The sequence below is a fragment of the Pezoporus wallicus genome, unplaced genomic scaffold (genome assembly GCF_028554395.1).
Source record: "Pezoporus wallicus isolate ANWC-B61680 ecotype Strahan unplaced genomic scaffold, APGP_CSIRO_Pwel_v1 contig_5261, whole genome shotgun sequence".
NCBI classification, from domain to species: Eukaryota; Metazoa; Chordata; class Aves; order Psittaciformes; family Psittacidae; genus Pezoporus; species Pezoporus wallicus.
Genome location: NW_026642423.1, coordinates 6,422,693 through 6,443,356, shown reverse-complemented (window position 1 = coordinate 6,443,356; position 20,664 = coordinate 6,422,693). Strand labels below are relative to the sequence as shown.

The window sequence follows — 20,664 nt, the reverse complement described above, 5'->3', positions numbered from 1 at the left end:
TCTACATCTGTACTGAAAAAAACGATCATTTAAGCCAGTGGCTGAAAATATACTCCAATGCTTCATCATCAGTAATTTTCATTAGGCCGTGACTTGCACAACATCTCCATCATGTGAGATGCCACAGTGCTCAGTTACGCCCTGCAGTATGCTTGGGCTTAATGACTAAACGGTGTGCTGGCCTTAGCTTTGAATGATTTCACATCTCTTACTTCTGCCAGTCCCATTTTTTAATGATACTTGCTGTGTTTAAAAAAAACACCCTTCATGGTGTAGAGCCTCCTTTGGAGAACTGGAAAGGGATTTTATATATCCCTGCATAAAATCTGCACGTATATGGGGCTGGAAAAAATGTGAAATGTTGTAATCTCTCACTCACACTGGCTGGGAAACCAAGTCCCTAGAACTACCCCAAATACTGAATGCCAATGCTATTTTCAGTCAGTGATATGTAGCTGCTGCCGAAGACACACATAATGGATGCGCTGGCAACTCATCTTTATGCCAGTGTTTTAAAATCGCAGAGAAATACAGATAAGAATAAAACACAGGATCCATCTTTCAAACCAACTGTCTCCCATTGCTGCTGTAAGTATTCCCTTATTGCCTCTGTGACACGCAAAGACCTTTACAAACTTCTTCCAACTTCTTGATGTCACATTATTGTCCCATATTTTGGTCTGTGCCATGCGCCTGTTATTCTGTATCAGTACCCCATGGTACCAGCCACTAGTCTGGTCGCTTCAGCTGACTGAAAGTGTTTTGGAGACTCCAAACAAAAATCTAGAGATACCAGGCACTGCAGGTGTTGACTGTTACACTACCTTCATGAATCACTACACCTGCAGGAACTGAAAATCTCGTTCTGTGATATTTCAATCAGAATTAGCTTTATCACTAGGTAAGATTTAAAGGTAGGAGACTCCATTTGTTTGAAAACATATGTTTGTAATAATTGAACAAAGTTACATGGGAAAATACAATGTGTACATTAGAAAGATTAAATTTGCCAATGCAGATTTTCCTAAGCTGCAGCAGCACCTTGGGGAGCCTGTGGCATGAGCTAATTAATCCTCCATCCCCTGCCCCAGGCCTGATAGGCCCAGGGAAGTTTTTTAGAGCTATATCTTTCCTGCTGTTGCTGTTAAAAATGCTCATATAGAAAAGGCATTTCCCGTCTCCTAGCCTGAGAGTGAGTGCTCCTCCTGTTTAGCTGTGCCTCAGCTCTTGTGACTGAGAGCTATAGCATTCCATGATAAGGCAGGCAATTGACTCACTTCTCACCATTCTCCCAATTAAGCTGTTTTAATTTTTATGTTACCTTAATTAGCACTTTCCTGGCAACACCTTTAAATTGTCTTCTCTTGTTTTAAAACATTTAAACCAGCAGTGGTAAAATGGATGAATTTCCTATTAGAACAGTATTAATTGCGCATGTGTTTTCATGATGACTGATGTTGGCCATTCCTTAGTGATTTCTTGAACACAGCATGGCATTTAAACATGGACATGTCATGAAACTGAGGAGTGAGGTGTCCACACTGGGGGACACTTTTACATCTGGAATATTTGAGAATTCAAATAGTCAGCAATGGCCATTGCACACCAGCTGCTGTGTAAGGACATGTGCCCCAAAGGTGCAAAGAGATATATGTTTAGGGAGCTGTACACTTACCTTCTCTTTGAAGTTAGAAGCCCAAATACAGTTGAAATTGGATCATTATTTTTAGATGCTGTTTGTGGATTATTATCTTGTGTACTTAGTACAAGTGGGGCTGGGATGAAAGGGGAACTTCCACCTTTCTCTACCCATGTTACACACTCTGAATAAGCATTGATCTTTCTGAAAGTGGAATTATTTGTATTTCAGGTGTCCTCCGTGGGCCTACCTTGGAAGCTAGATCTGCAGTTGCCCTTCAGTCATGGTTGTTTCAAGATTAAAGGCCATTTCCCTGTCATTGCCAAGCCTTTTTCTTCTTGCTTTTCATCTCTCAGCATCACAGAATGTACCTGAATACTCTGAAGCTGAACATCAGCAGTGTGTCAGGAAAGAACACCCCACAATTGCTTTTGAAGGTAAGAGCTTCTATTCCTGTTTTAAGTTCCAGTAGGATGATCCATTTTGAAGTCCTTCCTGGTGCTATGGATGATGATTCAGTCTGTGCTGTTTTCCTTATACCTGTGATCCACAGGCCAGTGCAAGTAGCCTAATGAATTTTATTCAGTTTGATGCCTTACAGTATTTTAACTCTGAGGCTTTGTCATTTGGTTCAGACATCTTTGCAACTACTGGTCTAAGAATCTCAATTTTCAATTCTGCTACAAACTCCCTGTAATTTTGTACCACACTGAAACTGTGTTCCAGTTTCCTTTTCTCTAACTGGATTCAGTAATGCTTATGTACCTCACCTGTCTAGTTGGATCCAGACACTCAGTGAGTGAAAAGTAATAGAGAATTTGGACATACCTGAATGCAAGAAAAGTAAATTGTTTTAAAATGGCAGGGAATGGCATTCCCTTGTCCTTATCACAGGTGGATTTTCCATGAATGTACCAGGAGTCCTAAGCTGCTGTCTGTCCAGTCTGTCCACTTGCCCACTGAACAGTTAGATCATTATGCTGGTATCACCATTATTTCTGAATTCAGTCCAGACTAGTTTGTTAAGCTCAGCATCATCAGCTTCTGAGTGTCCTTGCTAAGAATCATTTCCATCTAAATGTTGAAATATCGATTTTGGTTCCCATTTAAGGCTATGCAATGCATCTCCAGTTACATTCTTTGCTAAGGGCAATTAAGTACCTTGCAATGTGTCTTTAGTTAGGTTCTTTGTTAAAGACAATTTAGTTGTGGGTTTGTGACCTTTGAGGTAGGGTTTACCGGGAAGAAAGTAGTCAAAGGCTTCCTTGCTGACCTTTCAGAATTCTTGAGAGCTTTACTGTTTGCAGAGGAGGAAACTCTTGTCTCTTAATTTGGAAAGTGTAAGAGTTTACTTGTCTGTTTTCTATTATCTGTGCTTTAAAGGTTTTAAGTGGATTAAAGTAAATTAGCAAAATCTTTAAGCCTACATGATATGGCACCGGCTCTAACCTTGCTCCAGTGAAATGGGTAAATAAAACTTGATTTTAATTGCTAAATAAGTCTAACCATCTGTTTAACTGGGGAGGGACAAAAGGAGAAACCGATGCAGTTAAAAATGTGGTGGAACTCATTTGGATATTTAAATAGATTGCACAATAATAATGATGTTATAGGTACAGAAAAAAGTCTGAGCTCTTTCCTTTAACCAGGAGCACCAAATGTGGAGTGTACAGAGGATGTGTTGACGAGATCCAGCACTGAGATAAATCATTCTGCAGGGAATATTAGAGCTCTGATTCCTGGTGTTGAGGAATTGGTGGGCATTTTTTGGCACTCAATATGAGTGCTTCTCTGCAGAAGTAGTGACTACATAAAACCACTCAGAATTTGCCACTTTGCTTTGCTTTAATCAGGCATGAATTTTTCCCAGAAAAAAAAATAATCTCTCCTCCCCTTTCACTGCTCTTATCCCCTTCCTCTCTTTAATGGTAGAGGGCAAAACCTGGTGAGTTAATTCCAACTTGACAATTATAGAAAAGAAATAGAGATTGAAATTGCAGACACACCAAGAAAATTACCCAGATTTTCATTCAGGTCTCTTAAACCCAAGCTAGACTCAGAGTTGTTTTTTCTCAGCACCTGTTTCTTCATGAACGTTCATGACACAGTTTAATCCTCTATTTCCTGCTGCAACGTTCAGCTGGAAAATACACAGGAATAAAATTAAAGGCATCTTCTTTCCACTGCACATGGTATGTAAGTTCTATGGAAGAGGTCTTACACCTTCAAAACCACATTCAGTTCATAATATAATTTACCTTAAAGCTATACCTTGTTCTCGTGCCAGCACAAGCATGTTTCAGCTGCAAGGGAAGACAAGCAGGGAAATCTACTTCTTATGTGCTGTTCCAAATTCCTTTGAGGTTATCTCCACTTAAAAGTGTGGCTCATGGGCTTTCAGTGGGTCTCAAAATGCATTGTCCCATGGATCACAACCTGATATACAACGGGAATGCTGAGCCAACAATTGAAAGCGTGACCCTAGCAGTAGCTCTGCTGATGCTCCTGCTGCTAGGGGAGAGGATTATATTACACCTCCAATTTTCAGTGGATGGTCGGTAATATTAAGTAAGGTCCCAGGCCATTCAGTCGTACAGGATGCATTAATTTACTGCCAGAAGGAACAGGTTAACAAAACAGTTTATATTACAAAGGAGTCGAATAGCTTCTATTTTACAGTCTTGCTAGCCTGGCTTCCCATTGCAAAACAAACGGGATGCCATGTTTTGCGTTCTTCAGTCTTCAGTTCCCACTTTGGTTATGCTCAGCCTTTCTTTTCATCGTACTTTTCCTCCAGATTACAATTTTCTTAAGAATCCAAGTAAAACTACTTTCTCTCTACCCTTTAACTTATTTCCAGAGAAATCATGTATTTTCTGTGTCTAACCTCTTGCTTATTGTGTCTCATCCACACTCGCCAACCATCTGTTTAAACTGATATCTCTTTGTATTGCATAGGAGGGGTAAAGAGAGGCTACAGTACATGACCTACTTATTTAAGCAGACAGTAGTCTATGCATTCAAAATGCTTTTACTTTAGCTGTGTTTGGACCTGAAGAAATGCCTGTTTCTTTATAGAGCTCATTCTCTAAACCACCTTCCATTACTTGTGACCTAGGGAAAATGATCTAGACAAATTGAGGGACATAAATTCTGGTCCTTAATATACTTATTTTACATGCTTAAGATGAAGTTTGCACTGCCAGGAGAGATATGGTTGGGGAATGGATTGTAAGCTGAATGATTTATCCCAGCAGACTTCAGAGAGATTGTGAGGGACAGGTTAGGAATCTGTTCTGTGAACACCATCGTGTGTGTTTGGACAGGACCAAACACACACAATGGTGCCCCAGTTTCCCTGGGGCTTATAAATGATGCTCATTGTATAGTTCACCAGCAATAATAACGTACTCAGTTTAGGCTTTTCATAATTAATTGTTCTATTCTGTGCTTATAGGAAACCCAGTTAAAGTTTGATTTCCCTTGTTAGATCAATAAGAAAATGATCTTTCACTTCCAGGGAGGCTGTTTCTGTTGTCTTATTACCTATTTGGCTGTGAGTGGGTGGTTGCATTTAAGGATCCCTCGTGCTTGTCTGTTTTTCAGTGAGTTGAGAAATTTGTGAAACAAGAGAAGTATAACCTTTTTTATTCATACATGCATGTACCCATGTATCCAAGTCCCATTTCACTAAACAGTATGTCATCCTGGCACAGCTACACTGTGGACCATTCTGGTAAGCCAAGCACCAGAGAAATTGTTTCTAGTTCCTGTCAGTCATGCTCTTCTTTCTCATCTTTTCCATATGTATCTGCTAACCAATAGATCAGTCCCTGCATTTCTGCATTTGCAATTGGGCTAGATGCCCTTCCCATACTGTCTTTGTTCTTAGCAGTACACTTCATTGCCATACAGATGTTTCTTTGACAAAAGCATCTTTGCTATTCATTAAAGATACTTGGATCTCCTTTGTAACATGCCTCTTGGGAAAGCCAGAACCATCTTCTGCCACAGCAGTGCTATGTAAGATTTGTTGTTTTGAGAGCCAGAGCCATCACTGACATGCGTATATGTTTGTAGTGGGTGCAGAGTGCTTGGTTTCAGCTTGTTTACCAAGGAAGTGCTTGAAAGTTTGCAAACTCATCTGTGTTGTATCATTTGGATGTCTTAATTCATAAAACCACCTCAGCTGATCCTAAGTCGAAGCACTGGGGAGAGGTGGACTTGTTTAAATAGCTTGTATCCCACATCATCTCAGGACAGCAAGTCTCAGTTTTGCAGACTGCATCATTATGGCTGGTGTGAGTTCTCAGTGTGTAGCATTTGAATCATTGTTTAATTCTCGATCTCTACTGGATGCAGACACATTTTCAAAGTGAATTAGTTTGGGAGTGTTTAAATCTGGAATTTTTCTTCAAACTGTCTGTAATTATTACCTCCTACCAGATCAATGTGATTCAGATCGCTTGAATGTAGCTTGCTATATATTTTCTCAATGTTTTCTTTCTTTATACAATGTTTTATTGAAATGTGGCCACCTTCAAACACTGAAATCTGTGGGGAGCAGTTAAGTGTTTGCTTATTGTAGTGAAAGAAAAAGCTGTTTTAAATTTGTGGGCTGAAGGATAATAGGGCATGATTTATTTCTTTTGAAGGTTCTTGATATTTTATCAAGCACCCCCACTATTGTTGAATCGGTCACTAATACATTATTTGCTTTACTGTATATTGACAGAAAAAAGGCATGTTAGCATCCATCGACTCCAAAAAGCCAGCTAGGAAATCCTCTTAGGAACTTCTGATAAAGATTTACACTTTTCTTGAGCAAGTGAGATTTTGACAATCCAAACCAAAATTGTAGTAAGCAAAGATGAAGACAGTGGGGTGAAGTATGAGAGGCCTATCTGGCTATATGTCAAAGGGAAGGCAAAATATATTATGGGAGAATTGTCTTCTAGCTTGTAGCTTTTTTGCCCTTGAATCTCCAAACAGGGATTCCAAATGTTAACTAATGATGGATTGTTGACTGGAAACTGGTGGCATCCTGTAGGTGCTACAGAAGGTTTGCCCTTCGGTACATTTCAGTATAGACTTTGTTTCCATTAAGAAAGCCTTGTTGCAATTTTCTTTCTAATCTTGAAAATGGAACTGTGGCAAATGAAACTGTTATTTCCTTCTTTAGAGTTGATTCAGAATTTGTTTGAAAATTATGGCTGGTAAGACCATAAATAGGCAGTGGTTAGGGAAGTAATTTGCTCTCAGGCAAAACTTTCACTTCTTTTTACACCCAACAGTTCTCAATATATTTTTCATTCTATAGTAATAACAATAATGATGCTAGTTCTTTGACACTTCCCCATTAATGGTGTCCAAGGCACTTCACAAATAATTGCAACGAGATTTGATTGAAAAAAATTATTCAGTATGCTGTTCCTTGAGGCCTGAAGAAGAGAACGGGTTTTGGAAGAGTGCCCTTCCTTCACAAAATGCTTTAGAGAGAGTGAATCATGACAAGCAGGAGAGAGAAAAGGAAGACTTTATGGTGAAGCTTCAGGAACAAATTGGTTGAGTAACTCTTACATATTGGAGTGAAAGAAGGCAAAACTTTGAAGAGGTATGATAGGTCAGGGGAAGGAACGGCCTCTGACCATGAGTGGTGGTGATGATGAGAGGAAGGGCATCCTCAGCAGCAGGACTGAGTTAGATGGACTCACAGTGTGGAGAAACAGGTACTGAGAAGGTCGCCAGCATAGTATGCCTGGATCAAGGCCATGGAAAACTCTTGTCAGTAGCAGAGTAGTTTGTTTATATTTTCCAGGGGTACCACTGGTGTAGCTGGGGCTAACAGCAGCAGCTAACAGCATCATGTGCACGGCCTTTCTTTGGAACAGTGGCTGGATCTAGGACATAGAAGTGGGTTGCCTCTTCTCAGATCTCAGGCACACCTCAGAGAAAGAAAACAGGGTGGAAAGCAAAGCAAAGTGCTTTGCTTTTTTTTTTTTCCTGTGGTTCAGTGCAAACAAGACATGCCTTACAGACACCTCATTCTTGGTTTTAAAGTTTGCTTAGCACAGTTCCCAACTGAGTTAAGTTTGTGAGCCAGTGGTATGGCAGACCTCATTTATTTAGCATATCTGCTTCTGATGACTGTTAATATCACATTCTCCTAAAGCCTTCCATTCAAGGATGTCATTATGGTTTAATAAAGTTCACTTTAGTACTAGCAATCTCATAAGAACTATTCTTGTTTAATCATGCAGGGTTCACCCTGAAAAGCCACGAACAGCCTCAGCTCAGTCAAGCACTTAATGTGCACTTACCTTGAAGTCAATGGGATTGTGTGCTTGAAACCAAGAGCTCAGCTTATGTGCTGAGCTAGACCACAGTCAAAGTGCATAGCACTGAAACATCATCTATAAATGGAAGATATGGTCTATAAATGGAAAACCTAGCATGTAGTTTTGTTTCTGGAGTGCTCTGCTACCATAGGTAGCATAGTTGTTCCTCTAACATGGCAGAATCAAGTGGTTAAGAAAAACAACATGTTCCTTAGATTAAAATAGTATTGTCTGGATTAAAGTCTGTGATCTGCAATACATGATAAGACTGGGTTAGAGGTTTTAATGGTCATTTCTGGCTTTGGGAAATACAGGTAAAATCCTGAAGACCTTGTGCTTTGGCTTATAAAGCTCTGACTTCATAGATCATCAGTCCTTTCCTTTTTACAACATTGAGTGATCCTTAGGATGTATTTTAATGGAGTTGCTTGAGCTGCAAAATTCAGATTTGTATTTTATACATGGGGATTGCTCTGTTTTACAGCACATTAATGAAAGAGGTGGAGGTCATTGGTGAAATGTGGTCTCTGATAATCCTTTACTATTATTAGCCAGCTTCCAATTTAAAACCTGATCTTTGTGAGAACAGGTTAATTTCAAAAGTCTTTTAGGATTTTATAGCCTCTGCTCCAATTCATTGGTGTAACTGGCTCATGGTGGGACCTTTGTCAACTGAAGACAGGAGTTCTCATAAGCCTGGATAGCTAAAAAGTACAAACTGTATGTTTGAATTGGCATCTCCAGTTCAGTCTGGCAAGCCACCAAAGAAGGTCAACTTCTATTTCAGATGTTCATCAAAATCGGACAAATCTGCTTCTGTGATACCTGCAGGTAAAATTCAAGGAGAGTTTAGCCATACTTTCTCCGCCTTCTCCTACATTCTCACTCATGAAAACAGTTGTCCTGAATCTTGCACCATTTCTGCTGGCAGAAGTGGCTGATGTCGACATGTAACTGTAAGCATAGTGAAAAAAATTTGCCTTCAGATGTGGAGGAGGCAGATTGAATGGTGGTTGAATGATGACAAAGGAGTGTTTTTTCCATCAGACTGCAGTGGCTGCAAGACCAAGATGCAACTTGCTTTCCCATCTGAAAAGAGGGATTATACTTATCAGAATGTCATAGAAAGCTGCAAGTGATGCATGAGCACTCATTTTATCTTTCTCAGTGACGGGGATTGTGTGACAGCTTCAGGGCTTGTTTCAGTGGACAATAGATCACAATACTTAAACACTCTGCAACACCCTTAATAAAACCAGAAATCTCTGGTTTGCTAACAGTGGGGCTGTGTGTGGCACTGGTTAGCTGAATTTCACAAGATGGTGGTGGGACACTGCTGTGACTGCATGACACCGTCCATTGCTGTGTGGGCTAGAAGGCAAGGTTTTCCAGGAGGGCTGTTGAGGAGAGGAGGCAGTGTTAGGGTGGTGTTTGCCCTGGTTGAAAGCAAGTTGAAAGAAGCCAAATCCATTCTTTCCATAAAGTTCTGTGCTGTGGAGACACACCCCTTTGATCCTGTCAATCTCAGGCATGGCAAACGGACATGCTTATGACTCACAGACATGCACCTGTACCCCACACTCTCGCAGCACTGTGGCACCTCCTCTTGCTCTTTATCATCCATGCATCCATCATGTTGTATGTTGAGTCACCATCCCTGGAGGTATTTAAAAGATGTGTAGATGCGCTTAGAGATATGGTTCAGTGGTAGACTTGGCAGTGTTAAGTTTATGGCTGGATTCATTGATTTTAAAGGTCTTTTACAATCTAAATGATTCTGTTAGCTAGGGTTTGAGGTTTTGTGGAGGTATGAGCAAGGAGCCTCTCTCATGTTACAGGACTTTTTCCCAATCCCCAACCCTGAGGCCTGGGAACTTACATCAGTGGAAGTCTCCTGGCTCTCCCTGGGGCAGGTCTTGATGGATCTTATGTCTGCCCTTCACCATGTGCAAATAGGAACCCAAGTAAAACAGAGAATGAGCCAAAACTGACCTCTCTGCTGGAGCAGAAATGCTGAAGTCCTGTAGAAATCTGATGAATTGGGAGTGTGAATTGCAGTTCTCTGATCTCCTTCCTTGGGGAATTTTGGGCAGGGAAGTAGGACAATTTAGCAGCACACTGTCCTATAGTGGAAGTGAGCACTGGTTCATGCTTATTATCTGGTGTTTTCTTTGTCTGGGATTGAATCCCTTGGTTCTTCCTGATGGATTAGTTTGTTTTGCCAGCTGCTCCATGTTAAAAACAAAAAAGTAAATAAACAAGCAGTCATAATTGTACTTTTGCAAAAATGAGGTTTGGAATAAGTTCTTTTTTATCCATATTGAAACACTTTAGCAACATTTGTTTTGAAGAAATTATTAAAATTTAGGAAACAAAGAGTCAAGATGCTCAGTGTATATTAGGAACAGTTAGTGCCTTCTGTACATTCCATCCTTTACAGATAATTTGGCCTTGGTGCACCAGCCAGTATCCCTAAACCCATTTAACAATTGGAAGCACTGAGACACTAAATAGTTTCACAATTTGCCCAAGACAGAGGACTCCAATATCAGTGCTATTGGGCATTTGGGACCATGCCTACATCTCCAGATGTCATTTCTCTCTGGTGATGGAAGAATCTTAACAATGTCATTTTAAAGAGAAGGTGTAGGCAGTGAGGAGAGATATGCAATGTCTAGGTTTGACATAACTTTAAATGATAACATGTCTAGGTTATTATGATTATTGTGATTCCTATGACTCAGCGAAGGACTTTTTCCCTTCAGGGTGGTAAAAAGCAGAGCCTTTTCTTCTGTCTACTTCTGTTCTTTGGGAACTGAGAGATGGCATACCAAGAGATAAAAAGTCTTATTCTTTCTTCTTCCAGTCATCTCTTTTACACATATTCTTGGACAGGTTGTAGAGGGACGTTAGCTACCCTTGGATCTCATTGAAAGGGAATAGCTCACTGCAAGCAGCTGTCACAGTGACTCTAAGGCCACTCATGGGTTAGATCATTGCTGTTCTCATCTGAGGAGGAGTTTTGTAGTTTGTCAAGACAGGAAATATTGATTGAGTTGGCAGGAAATGAGGTAGAAACATGTCTGGAAGGTGAAGACTGCTAGAAAAGAAAGCAGGAGTGGGAGGGGACATGGATACGGGGCCAGAGGGGTAAACTGAATGAAACCATGATAATGAGACAGCTGAAAGAACATCCGAGTTGGATTTGGGTATTGAGGGGAGAGAGAATGAAGCTGCTGGTTTAGCCCATTTTGTAGAAGGCCGTGTACTCTGTCAACAGCCTTTTGTGTCCTCATAACTGAGTGGAGAAGAAGCCAATGAAGCTAAAACTTGCAGCAGTTGGGATAAGGACGTATTTAATGTACAATTAAGATTTCAATGGATCAGATTAAAGAAAGAGAGAATACCAGTAAGGAGGTGGAGGTGGTGATGGGAAGACAAGACAGCAGGGTGATATGTATGTGTAGGAGGACTTCTGGGAAAAAGCCAGCTTGAGTTTTTTGGCCTCGTGAGTAAAGTTGAGCTCTGAGTGCTGACACATTTTTTGCTAAGCTCTGCCCGCACAACAAAACATTTCTCCTTCCCCTGATAAATTTGCTGAATTGTGGAGTGGTTTTGTGTTGTGGGGGCTACTTTTGTCATCTCAGCATTGGGTAGGAGTGACAGTTATTTTCCAAAACTGTGGTGTTACCTACAACATAAAGCTGAAATTTAAAATGAAGTTGATGCTAGAATATGATTTATTGTCAGTCTAATAAAGACAATGCTGTAATTTGACTTTAACCTCTATTCATTCTTGGAAGTATCTACATTTGCTGTGTTTGAGAAGACAGGTGGTAGCATGGGTAGTCATTAGCCTTCTGATCTTTGGTTGCAACCTTGTTCGTTTTGTCTCTGATGGGTTCTGATCAGTGGCACACACATAAGGGAAACTCTGGCCTCAGTCTTAGCGGACAACTGCCTACTTTGTGAAAAATGTTCTGAATACTAAGGATAACTGAAGCAAAGGCTGGTCTGAGACGGCAGGTCCTTCCTTCTTGTTCAACTTCTCTGTCTTCCTTTCTTAAGTTCTTTTAATGATGTCTTTGAAGCTTTTCTCTGCAATGCTAGGATAGGAGCATGATCAGACAGAAGCATGGTTTGTCTGTGTATGAGGGTATACCCTCATTTTGCACAAAGAAACCTTGGTCCTGTTTAGCTTAGTTTCATTGGCTCCAACTAGGAAATCGATGCTGAGAATTATTCCAGAAGAGATATTGAATAACACAGTGGTTAGCCATGCTCCTAGCTATGGCTTTGCAATTGTCAAGACATGGGCATTTAACCTCTCTGCTCTTGTGTGATGTGTGCTGGATGCACAAAGCTGTTACAGCCTGACGTAGATGGGAGCTACAATTGGGCTCAAGTGAGATGAAGCAGTAAATGCTGTCCTTCAGACACAGAAGTCTCAACTCAGCGTTTACATACTTCTTTCCTCCAAAGTACACAGTGTGAGGTGGGGAGCAGCTGGTTTTGAGGAGATGAAGGCTCAAGTATTACCAGGTTTACCACATCTTTAGAAGCTGATCCAAATCCATTAAGCTCAGTGGAAAACAGCCAATGATTTCGAGAGCCTCTGGATCAGGCCCTTAAACCCAGCTCCTGCAGTTTGGCACACCATCTTCTGCGCAGTTGACTAATCCTCATCCCAGTTGTGTACTGTCAGGAAGCCGGTGCAGAGCAGTGTGCTAGCAGGCTGCAGGGACCACCCTCTGAAGTGGCAGAGGGCCTCTTTTCACCTTGTCTTAAGCATGCATAATAGCCTGAACACAGCTGTGTCTGCAGACCTACATTTCCTGCAAAGCTTTGTCTTTGCAGCTGGATACTTGAACCACCTTGAGCTATGGAGGGACTTGCAGAGCTTTAAAGGCTCTGAATCAGACGTCTGGCAATGGACAGTGCTGAAAACTATTAAACTTTTGTTCATTGGTCCTTGTGTGGAGGAAGTGAGAGCATGGATGTTTAACCCCCTGGAAATGATTAGAGATGAGAAGCACAAAGGAGGCCTTGATGAACATTTTGCCCCTAAGCCATGTATTTCCTAGTTTTCCGGCTCCTGCTGCTGACATGCAAAGCCAGGGCCTTGGTTTTTAATTTTTCTTACTGTTTTTAAACAGATACCTTTTGCAAATGTAAACATGCCCCAGCATTGAAGGTTTCCAGCCAAATTAAAGAGTCAGCACTGGAAAAATCAGCTTTCTGAGAAAGGTCAAATCCTGGTATTCATTGGGTCCATATGTGTAAACTTCAGTTAGTATGGGATAGAACCAGGGCAGCATTTACTTTGCAGAACTGAGCTAGTTTCAGAATGAAAATCCGGAACTGTCCTTAGGGATGCCTATGGTGTGAGCAGTGGATTTGAATGTGTCAAATGAAAAAAGACCCATGTCCTGACTCTTGGTTGCATTTCCATTCCACTTTATCCCTTCCCTCTTAATAGGAAGAAAGAAGGTTGAGAAAGAAAATGTGCCATTTGGCATTAATTCTGACAACTCACATTTAGACATTCCTAACTGGGACCATGCTGGGTTTAATAATCTCCAACTACATGCCTATAAAAGCTTAATTTTCCTATGAGGATGCATGCCTTGCAGTCTTTAATTTAATAAATGGGAAGGGTTTCTTTATAAGTTGTACTACCTGCAGTAGTAATAGAAATCAAGACACTGCCTGTTCTTTCTTGGGCTAGATTGACATTTCAGCCAACATGGAAAGATTCAAGATACATATTGCCTTTTTTTTTTTTTTTTTTAATTATTTTTAGCTGTAATTTGTCAGAGCTTGCCATTAAAAGGAAGAACTGATGAGTTCTAACTCCTGAAGACCTGACCCCTGAAATGATAAGTTTTTTGCTTGGAGCAGCAGATGAAGAAATATTCTTCCTGCCACTGTACTGTAATAGTGGGTTAGTTAGTAGGGAAAAGTTGGTAGGAGAGGAAGTAGAATGACAAGAGAAATTATGGCCTAAAAGCAGGATCCTCAAAAGGTATCATCATTATACAGCAGTCCCCTATTCCCACTCCCATCAGCCAACAGAAATGCCAGGAGATCTGCAGCACATGTCAGCCAGCTAGCCTTCCTGAAAGGTGTTATTGTTGCTGGTTCTGCTGCTTGGCTTGGAAATGTCTCTGCACCTAAAGAGCTACAGGTAAAGAAGACAGAGTCCCATCAGTTAGGAGAATGCCAGAGGTGAAACTGCAGTTCCTCCCTGGTGCTGGTATATCATTAAGGGTCCCAGAAGAGTGTAGGAGGTGGAGATGCTTGAAGGTTAGATGGTGTGAGTTATTCCTTAACTTGTGCTTTTTCATTGAGCAGCAGAGGAGGTACATGGGTTTTGTGTGGTTATGCAGTGTGACTGGAATGCTGAGAAGAGCTGGAATCCTCCAGCTCCTGGCAGCAGAGGTTTTAGATTGTAAGGATGGGGGTCTCATTGTTGGAGAGGCCCTGACAGTGTCCAGTTAAGCAGGGCATGGGACCAGGCCTGACGGTGTCCAGCTCTATGATGAGGGGGTTTAGGAGCTGTTATGAGATATGGTGGTGTTCAGGGCAAAGGCCAAAACTCCAGGACAAGGCTCCGCTTTGGAAAAAGAGATGGGTCGAGTGGAGTGTAGGGACATTTATATGTGTTTTCTTAAGGTTTTAGTAACTGAAGGGTTTCATTACATTTCATCCATCCCTGGAGGGAGAAGGGACTTGAAATCTCTCAGCAAATATCCCTGCTTCAGAGGTTTTAAACCATTGCACAACTACAAAGCATGCCAAGACGCCAAAGGCCTTAGTTAGATTCCTCATCATCATTGTCATCTTACCCCTGTGGAAAGGGGAATTAATGCCTACAACAAAACATTTAAACCTGACTGCCTTCAGTAAGACTTCTCAGTTTATCTTTGGGGATATAAAATGACAATGGAGCATGTTTTTTCAGGGCTCTTTTGAACTGGTCTGAACTACATCATTTTTGTTATGAGTCATCAAGTCATTGGTGTGTGTATTGGTATCCTGTTGGCATGAGGCCAGAAGATATTACCTTTCATGTTGAGTCTCCTGGATCTTTAACATGCAGTCCTTGAATGAGGCACATGCCACAGAGGGATTACAGATACACTGATTTAGTCTCATTTGTGCCTTGTTCCCTCAGATATTTGGTATTCTTCATGTATTTAACAGCCAGAGTAGTTGACAGTTGGAATAAATTCTCAAGAGAAGTCATCATGGTAAAAGTGGGTGACTTTCTGAAAATACATATGAATCTATCCCCTCTTATTTCATGCAGTAAAGGTATAACGTGAGAGTTTGAAATTCTGTGATCTATAATACGAAGGTCAAAGTTGGTAACTGTATGGAAAGCTGGGGTTCTTTGAATGCCCCAGCATCATGCCTGAGAGTACCTTAAAAATAGTAATCCAGCTTTTTAAACAGGTGTACTTTTTATTACATCAAGACTATCTGCCCTAGGTCTCTCAATTGATACTGTGTTAATAGATGTAGCTTCTAGAAAAGCTTTGTCTTCACGAGCGTAGCATACCTAAATCTATTGCTTTGCATTTAACCTGTGTGATTGCAGTTTGGACAATTGCCTAGATTGTGAAATCCAAGCTCATTGATAGAGCCAGTCTCAAAGTTGTGCAATCCCTCAGCCATATAGATAGTGTGATAGAATTCTGCTCCTCCCCCCACCAGTCTAAATTAAGGAGGGTTTAACGGGTAAAGTAAAACCTAGAAGAGAACCTAAAACCTGAAGGAGAAGGTAAAACCTGTCATTGGAGCAGCCAGGTCTTGGGTGTAGATCGCTTCTGCTCTGACTTGGTTTTAGAATCAGCTGATGCCACCTTGTTTTTCTGGAGGGCAGCCATTTCCCTTTGCTTAGCACAGAAGGCAAGGCTATGGAGGTGTTATGGCAGGCAGCCTAGTCCCATTACACCACATAACCCTGGCACTGAAGATGGTTCATCAGTTTTAACAGAAGTAAACCCGAGCTGCTGTTATCTCCAAAACCAATGCTGACACTCCATCGTGGATGTGAAAATTACTGCTGAGACAGCTCTGCATGTGTGGGTTTTTGCACACTCTGCAGAGAATTGGAATAAATAGAAACCCCTTAAATAGATTATTAATTAGCCTTTCCGTGACAGATAGCGTGGTAGGAAATCCATTAGTGGATGTCCGGGTGAACTCACTGCTTCTAGAGCAGCTTTATTGTTTTGCACTTTCTCATTTTCCTTGCAGATCTGAAGCCCTGGGTGTCGAATTTCACCTATCCAGGTGTGCATGACTTTTCTCAGCTTGCACTGGATGCCAACAGGAACCAGCTCATTGTGGGAGCAAGGTAAAGATTATATCTTAATTAGCCCAGGGCTGCTGCTCAAACTCTTTCCCTTCAGGTTCTGGCTTCAGAGGAGAGTGTGTTTCTAGCTTATGTGGCTGGTCTACCCCTTCAAAAAGAAAGCTGTAATTTACGTAGAGGGATTTGGACTCCTACTGTAATTGCAAAGAAGAGAAAATTACTAGAATTAAGGAAAAGAAAAAGATGCAAGCAAAATGACTGGTTAATGAAGCCAAATGCTAGCATCTCTGTTTGCATCATGAATGTTAGAAGAGTTATAGTAAACCACTCTGCACCATTCCTCTGCCAGCACAGAATCTGACTTTATGGTTTATTTGCCGTGGCCAGACTTTCCCTCTGTAGCAGGTTTATCTATGTACCTTTGTATACATTGTAGTTGCAATGCAGATGATTGCTTTCTTCTCAGAAGTCATTCCACAGCTTGTTCGCTTCAACTTGCTGACATAGCTAGATCCTCACTGAATGCATTTTTGTGTAACTCTGGTGTTCTGGCCCATTGTATATAATTAGCATATAATTTGCTTTATTTTAAAACATAATTTTTATTTAGGATGCCGTAAGAGGAGTGTGGAAACACACATAGGCAAGCTCTAACAAATTTAGAGCTGTGTTTGTAACAGGGAAAAGAACTATGGTTCAGTGAAATAATGTACGTCAGTTGTAGCTGAATCATAAGCCCCAACAGCAACTATTTTTTATTGCACAATAAACAGATAAGACAATCAAAAAAAGAAAAGACTAAGCATGGTCTAACAAATCAGTTTAAGTATAACATTTAAAATCAGATAACATTGTGGTAGCAGTCTCTACTTATTAATGAAAATGAAGGAGGAGAAGACTGCTTTCTTGCCAGGTTCTTCATTAAAGGACAGAGAGGTGAGGAGCAGAGCTGGAAGAGCTCAGGAGATGAACAAGAGAAAAGAGCAAGAGTGTAGCAGAGAGGGAGGGTTTTGCTTCACAGAGACAACTGAAATGTGATCGAATATATATTTTCTGTGCAGTAAATAATAACACCTTCCTGTAGCTGTTCAAATTGCCAGAGGACCTCCTGCTTTTCCTACAGAAGCATTTTGCTTTTCAAGCCACAGCTTTACCTGAGCTTGAATCTTTAACCAACAATTATTAATATTTATTAGTTCAGAATGGCATTACTTTGGGGATGGCTGTGAACAGTGCCTTCTGCCAGGCATTGCACAAACACAGGCACATCGCTCTGAGGAATTTATGGTTTACATAATTCAGCTGCACAGCAGGTTTCCCCCTGCACAGACCTTGCTAACACAGACATGCTTCACCCCTCCTGCTCAAACCCCAGCAACACGTCCTGGAGGGCGTCCCTGTCTCCACCAGAGTTGTACGAGTGTGGTTAGACAACAGGCTACAATATCATTATAAACAGGGGAATGACAGCAAAGTTGAATTACTGCTGGAAATACAATATATAGCAGTGTATTGCCTCATGAGGATGCAGGGACAAGTATTTATAGAATTTACTTGGAAAAGTCAGTTTTCATGAAGCATTACCCACCTGACTGGGAGACTGAAAGTTTCAGTGGTGCTACACAGCTCTGCTGAGCAATTCTTGTTAGAGTTAATGGACAACATAATTTCCCAGGGTGGCTTTCAGGGGGGTTGGATACAGGCTTGGTATAGGGAAAAGTGGAGAGTGCTGAGCCCTTTCCCTCTTCACTGTCTCATTTCCACCCTGTGTAAGGTGACGGAGAGGTGCCTGAACACAGGGGTGTGGATGGGGTCCTCAGCACTGCACAGCTCTGGGCTCACTGAGCTCTTGGAGACATGCCAGAGAAATGGGAAGGGGAAGTGAAGCCTTATCTGTTCCCTCCTTCCTTGATAAATCCACACCTTGTTCTAGACTATTTTTAGGGGTGATTTTTTTGAGTCATTAGCTGCTCATGCACCATCTGCTTGAATTTGCAAATGAAACAATACCTCAAAGAGATAGGAGCTGTCTCTATCCATCTCTACAGGGTGTAATTTATGAAACCTAAATTTAAATGTTAACCATGTTTAAATGTGCTACTGTAGATCATATTAGTAGTAACACCAGCTATTCTGGGGTTATGGAAGGAGGTTGGCTTGGGGGGGAGTTTATAAGTACTCCCACTTCTCAATTTCTTGGTTAACATCATTCTCTCAGAGGATAGCATTATAGATTATTTCAGACCAGTTTTTTCTGTCTCTATTTAAAAGCAGTATGACCTCACCACAGCATCTCTTTGGCTTAGTTCATCCTGTGTTTCAAAGCTTCACAAAAAATGCTTCCTAGAAGAAAAGAAGATCCTGGGGCTCATGAGTGGTTTTGGTTTCAGGAATTGGACACAGCGTGACTGAAACTGTAAGAGGTATTGAGGGCATGCCATGCAGACAGGGAGCTGGAATAACACAAGCCTCAGATTTTTAAGCTTTATCCTTATCTGAGAGCCCTCCCCTAATGGCTGGTGCTGAGTGCAAACCAGAGGAGTTTGATAACACCGATGCACCAAGCACCTGCCAAGTGAAAATCCCAGAAACAAAAGAATTAGTTTCAAAAGCCCACCATGGTTTCTAAGCAACGTATTTACTTGTCACATCATTTGTAAAATCCAAACTCTTGCGAGTAAGGATATGAATAGTTTAGAACATTGTAAATCTCACACTACCCATATTATGAACCACATTTCATTAAATATAAAAACACACATTTGAAAAATTCATAACCTTCACTTTGACTCATAGTTTGCGTGTTTTGTTTGTGTTTTAAATGTAGTGTTAGTATTTTCATGTACTGTTTTTCTTCTGTGAATGAGTGATTGTTTTGATATATTTGCTGCTTTTCTCAGCTTTTGAATGCATGTGATTACTATTTGAGCTTATTTTAATGGGAGGAAAAACAATTTTCTAGACCTCATTATTACTGAGAAAAAACTTGGAAATATGATTACAGCAGTGATTTCACCTCCCTAGTCCCCAGGGAGGGTGAGTTTTGTGGAGGAGCTACATAGTGTAGCTGTGACATCCCACCTCCTCAAGGAGCCTTTCTCCTCAGGACTATCTCATTACTGACTGGGCAGAGACAAGAGCCAGTAAAGAAGTGATGATATGAAAGACCCTGCTTGGAGTCAAGCCAAAAAGCATGCTTCACAAGAGCTCCCTGGCAAGGACAACATAAAAGGTTTAAAGGAGGACGGTTGAGACACCATGTGACAATCTGGCACGACAGCAAGCTGAAGGGAAACAGCTTGGACAACAGGAGGATGATACCCAAACAAATGGCTGCATGGAGAGTGGTTGGGAAGCCTTAAAGGAAACATTTGACTTTTCCCAGAAGGAAGCTGCGGGGGTGTCAGCTCAGGGCAGTAGCCTGCTGGGGCTGCGGATGTGAGAGGCATGGCTATGAGGGTTGGCCATTCGCAGCAAGTGGAGGTGTTACTGCAGAATATTAGCCAGAAAGCATCATGGCCAGAAGTCCTCATAGTTCTGCCTGCCAAGAGGGATGTCAGCTCTATCAGGAGGTGGGAAAGGATAATCTCTTGCGGCTGCTGCATGGGGAACCGCAGCTAAGGAGCCCTTGTCACAAGAAGTCATTACCAAGAAGAGCCTGGAGGTAGAGAGTAGTGAGCAAAGGCTGCACCAAGGGTCTCAACTGGCAAGTAAAATGCACGTCTTTCTGGACTGCCAGACTTCTTTGCCATAAATGTAAAGCTACTAAACTGCTGATGATTCAAGTCAGGATGCTTTGATGTGGGTGATTTTCGTACTTGATTTAGAACTGAACATGTCTACTAATGCTGAGTAGATACGTGTAAGAAAGGAGATATTAGTTTGGAGAGTAGGGAAGGTGCTATATGAACTTTCAGGGGTTGTTTGAGGGTGAGCACAGAAGCGTGGGTACAGCCCTTCCTGGCTATTATTGCTCCTGGCTGTGTAAGATTTAAACCAACTCTGGATCATGCCAGCTTAGAAGATGAAGACTGAATGGAGTGACTGATGTCCCAAAAGAATTGTTTCAAGTTGCAGCTTGCAGAAATATGGCCAATTGTAAATATACTCTAGGACCCTGAACCAGCAGGTTTGGCACCCTGAGTTCATTGAAAGTCTCTGGTGTGTGATAGATTAGTCTGTCAGAGACCAGGTTTCAAGCAGATTTCTGGCTGAACATAGGCTCTTTCCTGCCTGGTTGGCAGAAAGCTCCAGAGCACTGCAGTAAAACTCTCAAAACCTGTGTTACTTGGAAAATATCACTCTTACCCTTGGACACCTTCAATCCTGTCCAGATCTGGACTGCCACTGAACCCTGAAGAGAA

General features: G+C 41.4%; 1 protein-coding gene across 6 annotated transcripts in view; it reads left to right on the top strand.

Moving 5' to 3' along the window:
• The window catches only part of SEMA5B (semaphorin 5B), a 276,452-nt gene that overhangs the window by 135,743 nt on the left and 120,045 nt on the right, over positions 1-20,664 (top strand). For all 6 annotated transcript variants that reach the window (XR_008975021.1, XM_057430051.1, XM_057430048.1 and 3 more), the window contains 2 exons: positions 1,871-2,076; positions 16,243-16,342. Coding sequence is in view for 5 of the 6 variants with exons in the window: in XM_057430051.1 (XP_057286034.1) it covers positions 1,923-2,076; positions 16,243-16,342 (254 nt within the window). In the remaining variant the exon portion in view is untranslated. The remainder of the gene's footprint in view (positions 1-1,870; positions 2,077-16,242; positions 16,343-20,664) is intronic.